At 44.0% G+C, this 19,861-nt stretch overlaps 1 protein-coding gene across 4 annotated transcripts in view; it reads left to right on the top strand.

Moving 5' to 3' along the window:
• Positions 1-19,861, top strand: part of LOC103190581 (low-density lipoprotein receptor class A domain-containing protein 4) — a 212,702-nt gene that overhangs the window by 173,869 nt on the left and 18,972 nt on the right. For 2 of the 4 annotated variants that reach the window (XM_042331752.1, XM_042331753.1), the window contains one exon: positions 14,136-14,290. In XM_042331752.1, coding sequence (XP_042187686.1) covers positions 14,136-14,290 — 155 coding nt within the window. Of the gene's footprint in view, positions 1-13,613; positions 13,800-14,135; positions 14,291-19,861 lie in introns of those variants that run through there. The other 2 variants (XM_007911418.2, XM_007911417.2) reach the window with 2 other exon arrangements.

Genomic DNA, 19,861 nt, shown 5'->3' with positions numbered 1-19,861 from the left:
TGGCATGTACATGTGGAGGTGGCATGTACATGTGGAGGTGGCATGTATGTGTGGAGATGGCATGTATGTGTGGAGATGGCATGCAATGTAATGGCAAAGCAAGAGAATAGATTAGGCAACTCACTTCAACAGCTAAAGTGTTTCAAAGTTATAATGAATGAATTCACCCACAAATATATGGTCAATTCACTTTACAGCATATTCTGTGAAGCTCTTTGAGACGTCTAGAAGATGTGAAAAGCGCTATACCAAATGCAAGGATTATTATTATTATTATAATTCACCTGGCAGAACAACTCATTTGTTGTTGTTTTTATCATCTTTCAGTCAGGATCTTTTGAACCTCTGACCCTTGAGTTTGTTTGAAATGAGGTTTTGACTCTGACTGTGGAGGGGAACCCTGACTGTTCAGATTGTGAGCTGCTATTGATCCTGAGTTCTACATGCACAGACAGACAGATGGCTTTGGGGCATGAAGTCTGTATTGGAATAAGCACCTGCATAGAACAACAGCTCCCGTTAAGGTTGTATATCGTAAGATTTTAAAAAAACTGAGCGATGGTAACTTTACCCCTGACTATGTCAAAATAGCAAACCTACAAGCGCTTTGGGACGTCCTCCCGACGTGAAAAGCGCTATATCAAATGCAAGGATTATTATTATTATTACTGCTAAATAGAAATAATAATCCTTGCATTTGATGTAGTACCTTGTCACATCGTTGAGACGTCTCAAAGCGCTTCATGGAATATATTGTAAAGTGGATTGACTGTATTTTGTGGGCAAAATGCAGCAGCCAGTTGTGCACAGTAACACTGAATTATGCCCTACCTGACCTAAAACCTCTCCCCAAACAGAATTTCTCAACTAAAAGAGGACAAAAATGTGGTTTCTTTACTACAGGTAGTATTTTCTTTTCATTAGTCCCTGAGGATATATTAACATGGATGGAGCATTCATGTAACCAACGTATGGAGTTAATTAGTAAAAATAAAGTGAAATTTGATGGAATCCTGACACGCTTTTAATAAATAAACAGATGCTGTTGTGAAACGTTTGAAAAGAGGCCAAATAGTATTTTATACTATTTTAGCAGAATCGTGCCTTTTAGGGATTTTCAGGTTGCTAGCTTTCAGAAAGTGATCCTTATAGATTGAAGTAACTGTCAGGTTTCATTTGTATTCCCTGGGCTGGTCAGTGATCTGAAACTCCTTCATGACTACCTTTGCACTTTCTTCTGAATTTGTATAATTTCTTTGAAAATGGGAGGGGGAAGGAGGTGAATTTGCAACTGGGGTCTAAAATTAATTATACCAGTATAAGCTCTGAAACGATTGGCTTTTTAATTTGTGTAGTTGAATTGTTACGATTATCAGTCAGGACACAACATCAATCACCTATACTACACCAGGTTTACAGCTTCTGCCCACAAAACACACAATCACTGCATTGTACAGTTTATCCCGTGAAATGCTTTGGAATGTCCTCTCGACATGAAAGGCATTGTTACCCAATGCAAGGATTATCATTATTATTCAGTGTTGATCCCAGACTTCATTGGTATATGATCTGATTTCTCCAAGCAACCAAATTCCACATCTTGGCCAGGCAGTGTTTGCTTGGGGGGTGGGGGGTGGAGGGGAGGAGGGGGACAGGATAGAGTGAAAAATGGGGCTTGATCCGAGAACCACTAAAGCTCAGCTCCGAGTGAGCTGATAGGGATGGCGGCTCTGGAGATATGTGTAAGATTCTTTTTCACAAGATCACAGGAGGTTCAGATCATCTTATCTGATCCTTCCTACAATCGTGGAGACCTGTAGCTCAGTGGTTAGAGCACTCACTTTGCAAGTGAGAGACCTGAGTTCAATCCCCGGGGGGTCAGGGCGAAACCTTGGGCAAGTTTCCTTACTCCACACAGAGCCTAATAATAATCCCTCCAAAACTAAAAACAATAATTAAATTGGTCATTTTCAATCTACGACTGTTTGTGGGACATTGCTGTGCGCAATTGGCTGCCGCGTTCGCCCACAAATATACAGTCAATTCACTTTACAGTGTGTTCTGTGAAGCGCTTTGGGACGTCCTCCCGACGTGAAAAGCGCTATATCAAATGCAAGGATTATTATTATTATTATTATTACAATAACCTCCTATCACAGTGTTGAACTGTTTTTTATAATAATAAAACAATAATAATCCTTGCATTTGTTATAGTGCCTTATCACATCACTGAGATGCCTTCTTACTACTGGTAAACAGAGGCGTGTGGAGTAAGGAAACTTACCCCGCCCAGGAATCGAACCCATGTCCTCTCGCTCGCAAGGCGAGTGCGTTAACCGCAATACTATGGAACTCCGCAATCTGATTTAAAATGGGTCTAACATCCAGGCCTCAACCACCTTTCTCAGTAACCGGTTTCAGTTGTTAATTAACCACTGTGGAAATATATACTTCCTGGTGAAATTCATCTTTGTATTCTTAAACGTGTTACCTCTTCTGCTGTCCCTGTGCATCTGAAAGTTTTGTTCTGAGTATTTCTTCTCAATCTCATTTCAAATCGTATAAGAAGATAAGAATTTGCTAGCGAAAGAAGAACCATTTAGTTCACCTTTCACCATCCTGGGAGTCGCTTGACATGTTGTGTCCCAAACTATATTCTCTATCCTGAGGTATTATTTTCTATCAGAAATCTATCTAATTTGTTCTTGAAACAAATGACAATTTCTGCATCCACTATTACCCTTAAGACTGTTCCATAAGTTTACCACTCGCTTTCTCACTGAAATAGTGTCTCTGCAGATTTGTTCTAAATTTACCGCCTTCGATCACAGGACATGTCCTCTGGTTCTAGTCTTCATTACAGTACTGTTCTACTGTTAAACACCTCCATCTTATACACCTCTGAGATGTCTCTTATCAAGCCTGAAGAGCCTTAGCTAGTCTACTAGTTGCTCATACTCTTGTTCCTCTAGCACCAGGGATTCCTGTTGCCCACAGGACCATTTCAGCCCCTTATAACAACAATAACTTGGATGTATATAGTGCCCTCCACGCCGGAGGGCGTCTCAGAGCTTCACAGTAACGGATCCCGGGGCCGAGCCAAGGGGAGGGGGAGGAGCCAGGGAGGGGGAGGAGCCAGGGGAGGAGCCAGGGGGTGGAGGAGGAGCCAGGGGGAGGGCGGGGAAGAAGGTGACCAAAGGCACGGTCGAAAAGAAAGGTCTTCAGCCGAGACCTGAAAATAGGAAGAGAAGGGACGAGGGGAAGGGAGTGAGGAAGGCAGTTCCAGAGCCTCGGGGGGTAGTGGCTGAAGGTACGGCCGCCGAGGGTGGAGCGGAGGCCTCGGGGGACAAGGAGGAGGCCAGACCCAGAGGAACAAAGGCATCGGGTACTGTTGTGAGGAGAGAGGATGTCAGAGAGGTCGGGGGGTGCAGAGGAGTGGAGGGATTTGAAGCCAAGGGTGAGGAACTTGAAGTCGATCCTCTCTGAGATAGGCAGTCTGGCCAGGACTGGGGGGATCGGGGTGTGGAGTTTGGTGCGGGTAAGAATGTGGGCGGCAGAATTCTGGATGACCTGGATTTTATGAATGGTAATGGAGGGGAGACCGGCGAGGAGGGCATTTGAATAGTCCAGTCGAGAGGTGACAAAGACATGGATCAGGGTTTCAGCGGCTTTTAGAGTGAGGTATTGGCGGAGACGGGCGATGCGTCGGAGGTGGAAGAAAGCGGTGCTGGTGAGGGACCGGATGTGGGGGAGGAAGGATAATTGGGGGTCGAACCTGCCACCTAGTTTGCGTACAGGTTCGGAGAGTTTCAGGGGGAGGTCGGGTGGGTGGAGGAGGTGAGAACCATGCGATTTTAGACGTTGACGAGAGCCAAAGAGTATGGCTTCCATCTTGTCAACATTTAGCTGAAGGAAATTTGCGCTCATCCAGTACTTGATGTCTGTAGGCAGGCTGACCAAATCTGTACATAACATAACATGTAGGAGCAGGAGTAGGCCATTCGTCCCTTTGAGCCTTCCCCGACATTCAATCATGGCTGATCTTCTAATCTAACTCCAGCTGATAAGGTAACCCTGCCTTATCCCCATATCCCTTAATCCCTTTTGCAATAAGAAATATATATATCTCAGTCTTGAATATGCTCAAGGACTGAGCATCAACAGCCCTTTGGGGTAGCGAGTTCCATACATTCACCACCCTTTGAGTGAAGAAGTTCTTCCTCAACTCAGTGACCCCTGGTTTTAGTTTCTCCAACCAGGGGACAATCTCCCGCTATCTACTCTATCATTTGTGGAGTCCTGTAGCTCAGTGGTTAGAGCACTCGCTTTGCAACAACAACAACAACAACAAGATTCCATTTATAAAGCGCCTTTCACGTCAGGAGGACGTCCCAAGGCGCTGCACAGTTGGGTCATGACCCGAGCAGGGGGGAAATGGTCAGGGTGAGGGGAGGGAAGGGAGGGAGCGAGGAGGGGGAAGAGAGTCGAGAGCGGAGCTGAAGGCACGGTCAAAGAGAAAGGTTTTGAGACCGGCCTTGAAGGAGGAGAGGGAGGAAGCGGCGAAGGCACTGGGGGATAGAGTTCCAGCGCCTGGGGGCTGAGAGGCTGAAGGCCCGACCACCGATGGTAGGGCGATTGGGGCGGGGGACGTGGAGCAGACCTGAGCCGGAGGAACGGAGGTAGGTAGGGGGATAGTAGGTTGGAGAGGTAGGAGGGAGCGAGGCCGTGAATGGCCTTGTAGGTGAGGATGAGGATCTTGAAATCAATCCTCTGGGGGATGGGGAGCCAGTGGAGGCGAGCGAGGGTGGGAGTGATGTGGTCCCGAAGCCTGGTGCGGGACAGTACACGAGCTGCAGAGTTCTGAATGACCTGCAGCTTGTGGAGGGAGGGCCGGGAAGGCCGGCGAGGAGAGAGTTCCCATAGTCCAGCCTTGAGGTGACAAAGGCGTGAACCAGGGTTTCAGCAGCGTGAGGGGTGAGGTAGTGCCGTAGTCTGGCGATATTCCGGAGGTGATGGAAGGCGGTGCCAGTTGTGGTGCGGATGTGAGGGAGAAAGGACAGCTCAGGGTCGAACAAAACGCCGAGGTTCCTGACTGGCTTTGAGAGGTGGAGAGTGCAGCCTTGGATGCTGATGGTGTCGGCGCCTGAGGTGCGGAGGCGCTGACGTGAGCCAATCAGGAGGGCCTCGGTTTTTCGCACGTTGAGCTGAAGAAAGTTGTCTCTCGTCCAGGACTCGATGTCGGACAGACAGCTGTCAGGACATCGGTGGTCGTGGAGTTGAGAGTAGAGGACGAAAGGTAGAGTTGGGTGTCATCCGCGTACATGTGGGAGTTAACTCCATGTCTGCGGATGATGTCACCACAGGGGGAGCATATAGAGGGTGAAGAGGAGGGGACCGAGGACAGAGCCCTGAGGGACCTGAGAGAGACCTGTGTTTAATCCCACGCAGGTCAGGGCGAAACCTTGGGCAAGTTTCCTTACTCCACACAGAGCCTAATAATAATCCCTCCAAAACCAAAAACAATAATAAATTGGTCATTTTCAATCCACGACTGTTTGTGGGACATTGCTGTGCGCAATTGGCTGCAGCGTTCGCCCACAAATATACAGTCAATTCACTTTAGAGTGTGTTCTGTGAAGCGCTTTGGGACGTCCTCCCGACGTGAAAAGTGCTATATCAAATGCAAGGATTATTATTATTATTATTGCTATTTCTAGCTCAGGGAAGCTGAGGCCAATTTTAAACTCCTCACAAATGCCTAGATATCAGCTAATGTAAGGCAGTGACCCCTCACAAGAACCTTGATACTTAATGCTTTGAAAGAATTGAATGTGGAACCTATCTTCCTGATCTGTACAAGTGACACAGCACCAGGCAGCAACAGAGCTTTACATTGTGAAAAAAATAGAAGTGTAGCCAAAAGATCTAGCAGAAAAATGAGTGCATTTATCATACTGTATCTAATAGCTGTGCATTGTCTCGGAGGTTGACACCTTTCGCGCCCTCTACCATTCAAGAGACAATTTGTGGGTTAGTAAGTTTCAGCAGTTTAATTACGCTCAATTGGATATTAATTTCAATGCAGTCAGTAATAGACCTGATACCACTGATGGGTGTCTGCCAACATCCTCCTTGTCAAGGAGATCTCCTCACAGTTTGGCTGATTCCCCAATGAGATTTAAAGCGAAGGAAAAGGAAAAAAAAGTGATCAACAAGACTCTGTCGTCCCGTGAATAGATCTATGTTTTATGCAAAACTGACAAGAGTTAAAGATTTCATGCCTGCCTAGGCTATTAGTTTGTGCTTATCCTTCCGTTGCACTGCCTGGTGAGATCTTATAGATAATGGGAAATAGCTTATCTCAGACGAGTTTGAGCTGACAAATATGCCAGACTCTCAGAGGGTAATACAAACACGACCTTGTGGATGGAATGAAAATGAGCCTTGCACTGTTTTGTCACAGAGACAGCAGCAACTAACATGATAAGACTCTCCGAGCATCAAGACAGCTGGAGTATCTAATACCTGGCTGTCTGGCCAATACATCAGCCTTCTGGGGTTGTACGTCTTAGCTTTGTCATTGTCTACGAGCCAGGCCTAAATAAGGCAAACAAAATCCCGAGTCCTTGTCCAGTTATAGAGTAAATAAATGTCAATATTTTGTCTGTACTGTACCTCTTGGGGAGTTGTTTCTGGTGCAGTGAAATCTCTAGTGTAACTGTTGTTTTCATGAGATTAAGAGATTAAAATTAGATTAAAATAGTTTAATCACCAGGGATCAAAAGTAATTCACCTATAAGTGTTTGGATAGATTTCATGTTTCAGCAAGACGGCTGGATTTCATGACATGCAAAATAACGGCCCATTGTTTAAACAAAATATAAAATACTGCAAATGCTGGAAATCTGAAAACAAAAACGCAAGTCGCTGGGAACACTCAGCAGGTCAGGCGGTATCTATGGAGAAAGGAAAGTGAGTCAACGTTTCGGGTCCGCGACACTTTGTCAGAACTGGGGTATGTTGGGAGGGAGAGGCTTTTAAGGGCTAACAGAGACGGGGGAGGAAGACAAATTAATAAAGATTAATAATAATAATAATAATCCCTCCAAAACCAAAAACAATAATAAAATTGGTCATTTTTAATCTACGACTGTTTGTGGGACATTGCTGTGCGCAATTGGCTGCCGCGTTCGCCCACAAATATACAGTCAATTCACTTTACAGTGTGTTCTGTGAAGCACTTTGGGATGTCCTCCCGACGTGAAAAGCGCTATATCAAATGCAAGGATTATTATTATTATTATTATAAAGGAGAAAATGGGGTAGAGGACAGGGGAAAATTCTTGAGTCCTTATTTAAAGATGCCGTTATGGGATTCCTGGAAGACCATAACAAGATGAGGCAGTCAATATGGCTTTACAAAAGGGAAGTCACGTTTAACTAATCCTTTAGAGTGTTTTGAAGATGTATCTGCAGGTTAGAAGGGGGGAACCAGTAGATGTAGTATATTTAGATTTTAAAAAGGCATTTGACAAAGTGCCACACAAAAGGCTATTGCACAAGGTTAAGGCCCACGGGATTAATGGGAACATATTAGCATGGATTGAAGAGTGGCTAACGGGTAGAAAACAGAGAGTAGGGATAAACGGGTCATTCTCGAATTGGCAGAAAGTTATTCACCAAAGTAGAAAAAATAGAAGAACAGATTATTTTCTAGAGGGTAGGAGATTAGATAGTGTTAGAGTGCAGAGGGATTTGGGTGTCCTTGTACACGAGTCTCAAAAAGTTACTTTGCAGTGCAGCAGACAACTAAGAAGGCGAACGGCACGTTAGCGTTCATTGCAAAAGGTTTAAAGTACAAGAGTAGGGAAGTCTTGCTGCAACTGTATAGGGCTTTGGTGAGACTGCACCGAGAGTATTGTGTGTAGTGTTGGTTTCCTTATTTAAAAAAGGACACACTTGCCCTCGAGGGGTGCAGCGTAGATTCACTCGGTTAGTTCCTGGGATGAGGGGACTGACCTATGAGGAGAGGCTGAATAAACTGGGGCTGTATTCTCTAGAAGAATTAGTGGAGATCTTATTGAAACATAGAAGATTCTTAAAGGGCTGATAAAGTAGACACAGAGGGTCTGTTTCCCCGGTGGGAGAATCTATAACCAGGGGTCACAGTCTTAAAATTAAGGGTCAGCCTTTTAGAACAGAGTTGAGGAAACATTTCTTCACTCAGAGGGCAGTGACTTTATGGAATCCACTCCCCCAGAAGGCTGTAGATGTCAGTCAGTACTTGAACATCTTCAAGGCTGAGACTGAGAGATTTTTAAAAAACAGGGATTAGGGGATATGGGGACAGGGCGGGTAATTAGAGTTAGGTCTGAAGATCAGCCATGAATTTATCGAATGGCGGAGCACAGGCTCGAGGGCACGAATGGCCGACTCCTGCTCCTAATTCTTATGTTCTTATGATGGGTTAAAGAAGTGTTAATGATGCAAAACAGAGGTGAGGTCACCTTCCCCCTCTTCAGTGACCATTACCACATCATCTCGGTCCCAGACACACCTTTTCTCTCCCTGATCTACCTGTTTTGTTGCAAGTTCTCCCCCTCACCCCTTTTGTTCTGCATCATTAACACCCCATTATCCCCCGTCCTCTACCCCATTTTCTCCTTTGACTTCCTTACCCTGCCTCCCCCCTTTCTGTGAACCTGACACTGTCTGTGTAGTAGGTTACAGTACTAGGTGGGGTTTTATTATTTTTACACCCCCAGGTTTTATGCATTTAAATCCTTATAGGTCCTGGCTCACAATCCTCCCAGATCAAGTGCTCTGGGACGCTACCCCAAGCAAAGGGCGTTATATAACTGCAAGTTATTGTTGTAGTTATTTATATTTTATTGTGCGGAATAATGGCTGAGGTGTTTGCTTAGAAAACAGTTACTACACCTAACGGTAATCACCGTGATACTTTGAGACATTTCAGCATGATGAGGCACTGTATTCAAAAAAACAATTTCTTTGTTGTAAATTTTGACCGATTACTTAAATTGCAAAAGTAAAGAACGTGTTTCCATCTCAAACCTAAATGGTGACCATTTATGTTGTGATGATATCTGCAGTGTATTTGTGAAGGAGCCTCAACAAACTGCCAAATCTGCTCTGTTGGACTGGCCTGACTGCCAGACGGTTAGTATCAACTTAGTGTCTGGCTTCTATGAAAATCTAATTATGTTTGTGACTGCTGTCTGTGCGCTGAGACAGGGCGGGGCTGGAGCTCCTGCCACCCACAAGGCCATGTTTGTATTGAGTTTACAGCTGTCCCACGTGGAGACCTGCCAAGTGGGTTACCAGGTGTTTCCCCACATTGAGGGAACCATCATGTGAGCTGCTCTTGCATACCTTCTGGTGGCTGTCCTGAGGACTGCACATGAAGAGAGCGAGAGCAAGTGATTTGTGTGGGAGCTGGGGTGTAAAGATAATAATAATCCTTGCATTTGATATAGCGGCTTATCACATCTTCAAGATGTCTCAAAGCGCTTCACAGGATACACTGTAAAGTGAATTGACTGTATATTTTGTGGGCAAACCGCAGCACAATCTAATACAATGACAGACCAGGCCGTCTCCCATCTGTCCGTGGCTGCCTGCTGCTGTCCTATTCCTACCAACTGCATGTGCAGCGAAACACAACATAACAATTTGCTGGCGAAAGAATACCAACGTCCATCCAGTTTGCCTTTCACCATCTTGACAGTCGCTTATCATTACTGTATCCCCAGACATTATTTCCTAACAGAAATCTATCTCATTTGTTCTTGAAACAATCAACACTTTCTGTTTCCACCGTCTGTCTCCCTCCCTCAGGAGTCTGTTCCATACCTTTACTAATCGCTTTCTCATTGAAGTAATGTTTCCCCAGATTTGTTCTGAATTTACCCCCTTCAATCACAGGCCGTGTCCTCTAGTTCTACTGTTCAGTACACGATAAAACAGCTGATCATGGTCTGCATTATCTATTATTATTATTATACAACCTTCTGGTCTTTGTAACTTAATTCTATACCAGCCTTTACCTTTACCCAGTCACTTTACTGCTTTTAATTGTGAGTTCAGTGATTCTGGGTTTGTCGATTCTGGGATATATTTAGTTTTTTTCACAAAGTAATTGTGTGACATGTTATATGTTGAGCAATACAATCTAATGGTATCAGTAGCAGAGCTTGTGAAGGAGAGCCCCATATAAATAATAATTGTTGTTTTATAAATAATAATTGTTGCATTTGATACAGCCCCTCATCACGTCGTTGAGAAATCTCAAAGCGCTTCACAGATTATATTATGATAATAATAATAATAATAATAATAATCCTTGCATTTGATATAGTGCTTTTCACTTCGGGAGGACGTCCCAAAGCGCTTCACAGAACACACTGTAAAGTGAATTGACTGTATATTTGTGGGCGAACGTGGCAGCCAATTGCGCACAGCAATGTTGCACAAACAGTCGAAGATTGAAAATGACCAATTTATTGTTGTTTTTGGTTTTGGAGGGAATATTATTAGGCTCTGTGTGGAGTAAGGAAACTTGCCCGAGGTTTCGCCCTCTGCCTGGAATTGAACTCAGGTTTCTCACTTGCAAAGCGAGTGCTCTAACCACTGAGCTACAGGACTCCACAAATTGTAAAGTGAATTGACTGTATATTTTGTGGGCGAAACACGGCAGCAAATTGTGCCCAGCAGCGTCTCACAAACAGTCGTGGATTGAGTGACCAATTTTTTTTTGAGGGATTATTACCCCCAGAAAGCGATCCGCCAATTGACAAACAACTGGGTTCCCACTCACTGCTCGGTAAACAGAGGGGCGTGGAGTAAGGAAACTTGCCCTTCCCGGGAATCAAACCCAGATCGTCTCCCTTGCGAGTGAGTGCTCTAACCACCATGCCATGGGACTCAGTTTTATGGGATGAAGGAAGGGAGTTGGATCATTAATATGAACAGCACTACGATTAAATCACAAAAATAAAATGTAAAAACTGGTCAGGGATGCTATTAGAACTGGACTTGGGGTCATGTTTTGTCGAGTCAGGTATTGGACAATTTCATACGGACAAGCATGAAGAATTTGCAGCTCAGAGAGAACCTAATAGAGGCCTTGTTTGTACCATAGACTGTATACAATTTGCTTGATGGTGGTCTATTTATTTAATCTACTCGGGGAGGTGACTCACCACAAGTAAAATTTCCAACAAGTTAAAGCTCTTGTTAGAGCACTCGCCTTGAAAGCGAGGGACCTGAGTTCAGTTCCAGGCAGGGCAAAACTTTGGGCAAGTTTCCTTACTCCACACACCTAATAATAATCCCTCCAAAACCAAAAACAATAATAAATTAGTCATTTTCAATCCACGACTGTTTGTGGAACGCTGCTGTGCGCAATTGGCTGCCGCGTTTCGCCCACAAATATACAGTCAATTCACTTTACAGTATATTCTGTGAAGCACTTTGAGACGTCGAGAAGGCGTGAAAAGCGCTATATCAAATGCAAGGATTATTATTATTATTATTGTTTGCTGGATGCCCTGAAGTACCTCAGCCATTACGATCGATATCACAGAGCTTCGAGCTCTGGTTGCTTTTCTTTCTACAAATGACATTTTCGTGGTCCCAACAACATACAAATGTGTGTCCAGTGCAGTATTTAACGATTTACATCTGCTCTTGCTCTACACAGGTCCATCCTGTTCCCTTCCAGATGTTGATCAGCTTCTCTCTCGTGCTGAGCAGTAATGGTAGTAATGGTATCTGCCTCCCCCGCTCCAACCCCCGCTTCAACCTGGGTCCAGTACATTGAGACATTTCAATGCACTTTACTGTACTCTACTAATTTACTGTAAAGTGGAGTGACTGAGCATTTGGTAGGCGAATGCAGCACTAAATTTGTGCACAGCAATATCCCACAAACAGCCATGGAGCAAGTGGGCAATATTATTTTGGGAATTGTTGTCCAGGACACCGGGAGAGAGAGAGAAACTCCTTCTCTTTTCCAATAGCCCCGCGGGATCTTTACCATCCACCGAACAGGCAGACGGGACCTCGGTTTAACGTCTCCTCCCGAGGACGGCACCTCCCACAATGCAGTGCTCCGCGGTGTAATGGTTGGTCAGTCTGGTCTGTGAGCTCAAAGTCTCAATAGAGTGAAGATGAACAACAACAACAAAATTCCATGTGTAAAGCGCCTTTCAAATTGGGAGGACATCCGAAGGCGCTGAACAGTTAGTGTTTTGGACCCGACCTGGGGGTTGGGGTCGGGGAGGGCAGGGGGGGAAGCAGGGAGATCAAAAGCACGGTTGAAGAGGAGGGACTTGAGATGGGGCTTGAAGGTGGCGAGGGAGGGGGCGAGGGAGGGGGCGAAGCGGAGGGACTGCGGGAAGGAGTTCCAGAGAGTGGGGGCAGAGTGGCAGAAGGTCCGCCTGCCAATGTTGGGGTGAGCGAGGCGGGGGACGTGAAGCAGGCCAGAGCCCTTTGTAATTGATTACAAAGGAAAATAAAAATAGAATCTAAGAGATCTGCCAAAAAAACCTGTTTGAATATAAGAAAAAACTCATTTGTGCTGTTCTGTATTCCTGAATTAATCCATTTCTCCAGATATTTGGATATAGTATTATTATTATTACGTGTAGAGGCGTTTGTTTAAGTACTTCAGAGAGAAGATAAAACACTGTGACAATATTGGGTGGTCTCCAGGATCTGCATTTGACTTCTGGAGTTTTTTCTTGTAGCTGAAACCCTGTAGGAAATCTGAGGGTGTTTCACTGACTGCTAACAGTGCTAGTGAGGATGAGAATGCAGTCAAGCCTCCGGGGTGATGGCAATGCCAGTCTCCTTGTGAAACGGGTGAGCACTAATTTCCCAGCGTAACTATGACTTGCTTTTAAAATGTAAGTTTTCAGCCCTAAACAGGGCATGTCTAAGCAGCAGCAAAAAGTCAGGCTCTGCCACTGTTAAGCGCTCTGAGACACTACCCTGCATGGAGGGCCCTATATAAGTGCAAGTTGTTGTTGTGGTTGTAAATAGTATAGTTATATGCGATCAGAGTCTACAGCTGCTGCTGTCCATGTTTGAAAATCTGGCAAATGGATTTATTCCTATTACAATGTGAAGATCAAGGCCAACAGGAGCTTTTCTTTTCAGTCAGTGAGGCAAACGGCGGAGCTGGTTGATTGTGTCTGATCAGGCTGTTAGTCTAACATACCAACACCCCTTACTGTATTTGTTGTTTCCTTTGTAGTGGGCTGGCTGTCGAGCTCCAGTTGAAATGTCTGTCTCTTTTCCTGTACGTTTAAATTTAATAAACAACTGGCAGAAAAACTTCTTTGTCGAGCCGGACAGATTTAGCCACAAGAGTTATCTATTTCCACGGCACAACCAACATCCTGCCACACTGCATGTTCTCTTCCACTGATGTCAACTGATAATTGGTAGCCAGAGTCTCCAGTCTCAGCCACAATGTTTATAGTCACCACCTGGTGCTTGTGATATTCTGCAGCAAATGCAGACATCGGGAAGTTGCACACACTCGGTCTGAGGTTTGCTTCACTCCAGACGGCATTGTGTATAGCATGCTCTGAGTGCAGTTGTGTGTGCACATATGTGTGCATGTGTACACTGGTGTATAGCAATCTCTGAGTGCAGCTGTGTGTGTGTTTGTTTAATCATCTCTTAATTGCACACCTCGATTATGCAGCGTGAGCCGGTGAATTTCACCACAATGAAGGTTGCACAGTCAGACGGTGAGATTTGGGCAGAAGGTAGCTGTGAATCTTCAACTGTTGTGATATGAATTTTAAAAGCCTTTGAATTTATTTATACACAGGTTTGCTTCAATGTTTTATTGATAACCAGATCGGCCAAAATCTGGAGATTGCTGAACTTTGCTAACAAAATATACAGTCAATTCACTTTACAGTATATTCTGTGAATCGCTTTGAGACATCTCAAACACCTGATAAGGTGCTTTATAAAATGTAGAATTATTATAATATACCTGTCAAATGTCGAGAGCAGTTGTTTTTAAGAGAATGTGGCTAATTTAACTATAACCGCTCATAAAAGTTTTAAACAGTGGCTTATTTTTGTCATTTCAGCTGATCAGGAGTTTGTCAAGATAATCATCATTGTTGTGGTAATGACCATCATGGTAGTTGTGATCATCTGTTTGCTGAACCACTACAAACTGTTAACACGATCCTTTGTAAACCGACAAAGTCAAGGCAGAAGACAAGAGGAAGCTTTGCAGCCAGTAAGTCCATTCCTCTGAACTTAAGAGAAACATTATTAAAAGCATTATTTCCTTTTCCAGAAAAGTGCACAAATCTGCTGAGTTCCACTGTATGTGATAGAGCATTTCAGGAGCTATTTCCTTAATCAAGCTGTTGGAGAATCTCTCACACTTACTAAAGTTGAATGCTACATTTCTTATATTTCTGCAGCCCATGGTTATGCCTAGAAGAATTTTATATGTTTTTTAAATGTGTCTCCGTATGACAATCGCAGTCCTTTTTGCCAAGTGTATAAAAGGAGAGATTTTAGCCGCCCAGGGGATGTGATCTTTGGTGGTTTCCCAGAGTAGCCGCATCCTGTTGAAGGTTTGTAAATTTACCAACAAGAGCAGAATAAATCCACCATTTTAGCTTCCAGTTTTGGTTTTGTTTCTGCAGCATTATTACATGACAGAAATTTCCCTTTACTTCAAGGGAGTTGGCGCTTCATGAAATGGCAGAATATGAGGCTCAATCTTTTATATCAAAAGTTTAATTTTGTTCTGAAACATTAGCATCAAGGCAGAGTTTTCCAGTTCATTCTGTTGAAACCACAAACTCATATCGAATTTGAAGAGCCGGTGAAATTGCAGGTTAAGGTTTACACCCAACTGGTTTAATGACATTTAACATATTAGATACCTGAAATTGGCATAAAGAACATAAAGTAAATGGTTGCAGGAAGCAGAACAGGTCCAGTAAAATGCTGATGTTGTGTGCAGTGATAGCGCCAGTAATAAAAAGTCCAGCTCAGTGAAATGTTTGATATGTTGCACTCTTAATTATTAACAAGGTCAGGAAAATGGTGCAGAGGAACTCGGCAATGGTTAAGTGGTAGAAGAAAGCATCAGGTTTGCTCACCCGACTCTCCTCTCTTCCTCTCCCTTTCCCAATCCCCCCATGATTAAGTTTGAAATAAAAGCTTTGCATTTGGTGATGGCTGAGTTACAGAAAGGCCGAGTTGGAGCAGATCATGTGTGGCTGATATCAGAGGCTCAGAGCAGGCAAGCTGCCTGTCCTCTTGCAGAGAGAGTATTGTGTGGCACAGGATAACAATTTACACTCATGTTGGGAAGACGTCTCAAAGCGTTTCACACTGACTGACAGAGTTCTCACTGGGGAGGTGAGGGTTGGGAGAGGTAGAGCTGAGGAAGGGAGGGGGAATTCTGTGTTATATCAAGAGTTATCAGGAACACTTGCGGAAATATTTACAAAAACGTGGAGGGAAGCTTGACAAATTTGGGTGGAAATTGCGAGTAGTTGGTTGGTGCTATTGACAGGTATATTTTACTGCTAACCAACATTTTTTCATTTTATTGATAATAACTAAACATGAAGAAATAACGCATCACAGATAGTTCCAAAACAAATAATATGAATTAATGTTTTAGATATTAAATGATTTCTATCACAAAAACTGGGTGAGCCACCAACGCAGGCCCGAAGGGCAGAATGGCCTCTCTCCACTCCCCCCTTCCACCTCATTTAAAGGGCTGGACATCTGCCTAACACCAGCCTTGCTCACCCTGTCCTGACTGTGGGGCTACAGGAGGTCACCACCTCCTGCCTCTTGGGGCTGCTACTGCACACAGACACCCAGAGAGACACGCACAGACACACACACACACAGATATGCACACACTCAGAGAGACACACACATATAATCATAGAATTGTACAGCACAAAAAGAGGCCATTGAGCCCATCGAGTCTGTGCGGCTCTTTGAATAGAGCAGTTAATGTCAATCCCACTCCCGGCCCTTTCCCCATAACCTGCAAACCCGTCCTCCTCAAATACCCGTCCACCGCGTTTTTAAAAGAAGTTATCGAATCGGCCTCGACCGCCCTTTCAGGCGATGCCTTCCAGATTCGAACAACTCTCTGCGTGAAAACATTTCTTCTCCCCTCGGCTTCTTTTAGAGACTATTTTGAATCTGTGATTTCGAGTCACCGACACACCCACCAGTGGGAACAGGTTTCTAACCGGTCAAATCCCCTCATGATATTGAAGACCTCTATCAGGTCCTCGTAACCTTCTCTGCTCCAATGAGAATAATCCCGGCCTCTCCAGCCTTTCCTCATCATCACGGTCCCTCATTCCTGGTACCATCCTCGTAAATCTCCTCTGTACCAATGCTTTAACATCCTTCCTATAGTGCGGTGCCCAGAACTGGGGCAGTATTCTAACTGAGGCCTAACCAGCGTTTTATATTGGTTAATCATAACCTCCTGACTCTTGTACTCTATGCCCCTATTTATAAAGCCCAGTGTCCCATTTGCCCTTTTTACAGCTTTATCTCCCTGTCCTGCCACCTTCAAGGATTCATTTACCTGCCCCCCAGGTCTCTCTGTTCCTTCACCCCCCTTAAGATTGTATTACCAGACTATATTGCCTTCCCCTCATTCTTTCTACCAAAATGCATTACTTCACATTTCTCCACATTGAAACTCATCTGCCATGTGTCGCCCATTGTACCATCTGTCTATGTCTTCCTGCAGTCGCTCCTATCCTTCTCACTGTTTACCCCCTCCCTAACTTTGTGTCGTCTGCAAACTTGGAAATGGTACTTCCTATACCCAAGTCCAGATCATTTATGTATATTAAGAAGAGCAGTGGTCCTAACACCAATCACTGGGGGACACCACTGTACACTTCCCTCCAGTCAGAAAAGCAGCCGTTCACCACAACTCTCTGCTTTCTGTCTCCCAGTGAGTTCTGGATCCGCTGCCACTGTCCCTTTTATACTGTGGGCTTCTATCTTTCTTACAAGTCTTTCATGTGGCACTTTGTCAAAGTTTTTAAAAGTCCATATAAACTACATCAACTGCACTACCTTTATCCACCCTCTCCGTTACCTCATCGAAAAATTCTATTAGATTTGTTAGACAAGATTTGCCTTTAACAAATCCGTGTGGCTGTCCCTAATTAACCCATATTCTTCTAAGTAAAGATTTATTCTGTCCCGGATTATAGTCTCCAGGAGTTTCCCCACTACTGATGTGAGGCTGACTGGCCTGGAGTTCCCAGGTTTGTCCTTCTGTCCCTTTTTGTACAGGGAGTCCCATTGGCCCCTCTCCAGTCCTCAGGCACCACTCCTGTGTCCAACAAAGATTGAGAAATTGTAGCCAAAGCCTCCGCTATTTGTACCGGTGCCTCCCATAGTAACCTCGGCTGCATCCCGTCCGGACCCGGGGGACTTATCACCTTCAGCGCAGTCAACCTGTTCAGTACTTCTGTTTATACTTATCCTATCCATTTCCTCTGCCCTCTCCTCCGATACTGCGGCATTTGGTGCTTCCACTTCTTTTGTGAAGACAGATGCAAAGTACTCATTCAGCACATCAGCCATGGCCTCTGCCTCCACAATAAGATTTCCCCCTTGGTCCTTAATTGGTCCCACCCTACCTTTGACTAACCTTTTTTTCTTGATATGTTTGTAAAATATTTTAGAACTCCCTTTAATGTTACCCGCTAACCTTTTTCGTATAATCTTTTTGCCTCTTATTTCCTTTTTCAGTTCTCTTCTGTACTTCCTATATTCTATTTGGTTGTCTTCTGTATCTTGGGTTTGACATTTTTCATACTCCTCCTTTTTCTGCGTCATTCTAGATACAATTACCTTCGTCATCCAGGGCGGTTTGGATGCCCTACTTCTCCTTTTGTGGGAATGTATTTGTTCTTGTTCCCGAGCTATCTCATCCTTGAAGACTTCCCACTGCTCTTTAGTTGTTTTACCTGCCAATCTTTCTTTCCAGTCCACCTTGGCTCGGTCCCCTTTTAACTCACTGAAATTTGCCTTCTTCCAGTTGAGTATCTTAATAATAATAATAATAATCTTTGCATTTGATATAGTGCTTTTCACGTCGGGAGGACGTCCCAAAGCGCTTCACAGAACACACTGTAAAGTGAATTGACTGTATATTTGTGGGCGAACGCGGCAGCCAATTGCGCACAGCAATGTCCCACAAACAGTCGTAGATTGAAAATGACCAATTTATTATTGTTTTTGGTTTTGGAGGGATTATTATTAGGCTCTGTGTGGAGTAAGGAAACTTACCCAAGGTTTGGCCCTGACCCCCCGGGGATTGAACTCTGGTCTCTCACTTGCAAAGCGAGTGCTTTAACCACTGAGCTACAGGACTCCACACCTTCACCTTAGATGGTTCCTTGTCTCTTTCCATATGGACTCTGAATCTAATGATGTTGTGATCACTATTGCCCAGATGCTCTCCCACTGAAACTTGCTCCACTTGCCATACTTCATTCCCCAGAACTAGATCCAGCACTGCTTCCGTCCTTGTTAGGCTGGAAATGTACTGATCAAGAGTGGTGCAGAGCTCTGGGGTTTCTTTTTATGGACCATTGGCACGAGTATTGGGGGGAAAAGAGAGCTCTTTCAGAGAAAAGGGCTGCATTTAAATCAGGCTGGGACAAATGTCCTAGCTAAACAAACTAATAGGGAGGTAAATAGGAATTTAAACTAGTAAAGAGGGGGTGAATATATAGGTAAGAGAAACCATAAGTTAGCATTAGAAAAAGTAATGGTAGGAAATTAAAAATGTTATATCTGAATGCGTGAAGCATTCGGAATAAAACTGATGAATTAAAAGCACAGATAGACACATATGGGTACGATCAAGTGGCCATCACTGAAACATGGTTACAAGGAGATCGAGGGGGAGTTAAATATTCCAGGGTTCTCAGTTTACAGGAAAGATAGGCACTGTGGGAAACGAGGTGGGTTTAATTAGGGATGAAATAAAAGCAGTGGAGAGAAAGGATCTGAAATCCGATGACCAGGAAGTAGAGACAATATGGGTGGAAATAAAAATAATAAAGGGCAGAAAATATTAATGGGAGTGATTTATAGACCCCCCAAACAGTGATCACAATAGCACAGGGTATCCATCAAGAAATCAGTGGAGCGTGTAGGAAAAGTAAAGCGATAATAGTGGGTGATTTCAATCTCCACATAGATTGGGAAAACCAAATCGGCAAAAGTAGGTCAGAATAAGAGTTCATTGAGTGTATGAGAGATAACCTTCTAGAGCAGCTGCCGAGGAACCGACCAGCGGACAGGCCATCCTAGACCTTGTTTTGTGTAACGAAACAGAGTGAGTTGGCAGTGTAGGTATTAAGACTCCTCGAGGGCAGAGTGATCACAATATGATTGAATTCTGCATTAAGTTAGAGAGGGATACCGTTAAATCCGAGGCAAGTATTCTGAATTTAAATAGGGCTAATTTTGTAGGTATGAGGAAAGATTTAGGTAAAATAGACTGGAGAATAAGATTAAGAGGTAAAAATGTAGACCAACAGTGGCAAATATTTAAGGATGTAGTGCATAATTCTCAGTGGTTGCATATTCCCTTGCGGAATAAGAGTACCACAGGGAAAGCAATTCATCCGTGGCTAACTAGAGCAGTTAGGGAAAGCATCAAATTAACACATAAAGGTTATAAAACTGCCAAGAAAAGCAGCAAATCTGAAGATTGGGAGAGTTTTAGAAACCAGCAAAAAAACCTTAAAAAGCTCATTCAGAGCGAAAAAGG

This window comes from Callorhinchus milii, unplaced genomic scaffold (genome assembly GCF_018977255.1).
Source record: "Callorhinchus milii isolate IMCB2004 unplaced genomic scaffold, IMCB_Cmil_1.0 Scaffold2, whole genome shotgun sequence".
Taxonomy (NCBI): domain Eukaryota; kingdom Metazoa; phylum Chordata; class Chondrichthyes; order Chimaeriformes; family Callorhinchidae; genus Callorhinchus; species Callorhinchus milii.
This window is presented reverse-complemented; position numbering and strand designations above follow the sequence as displayed.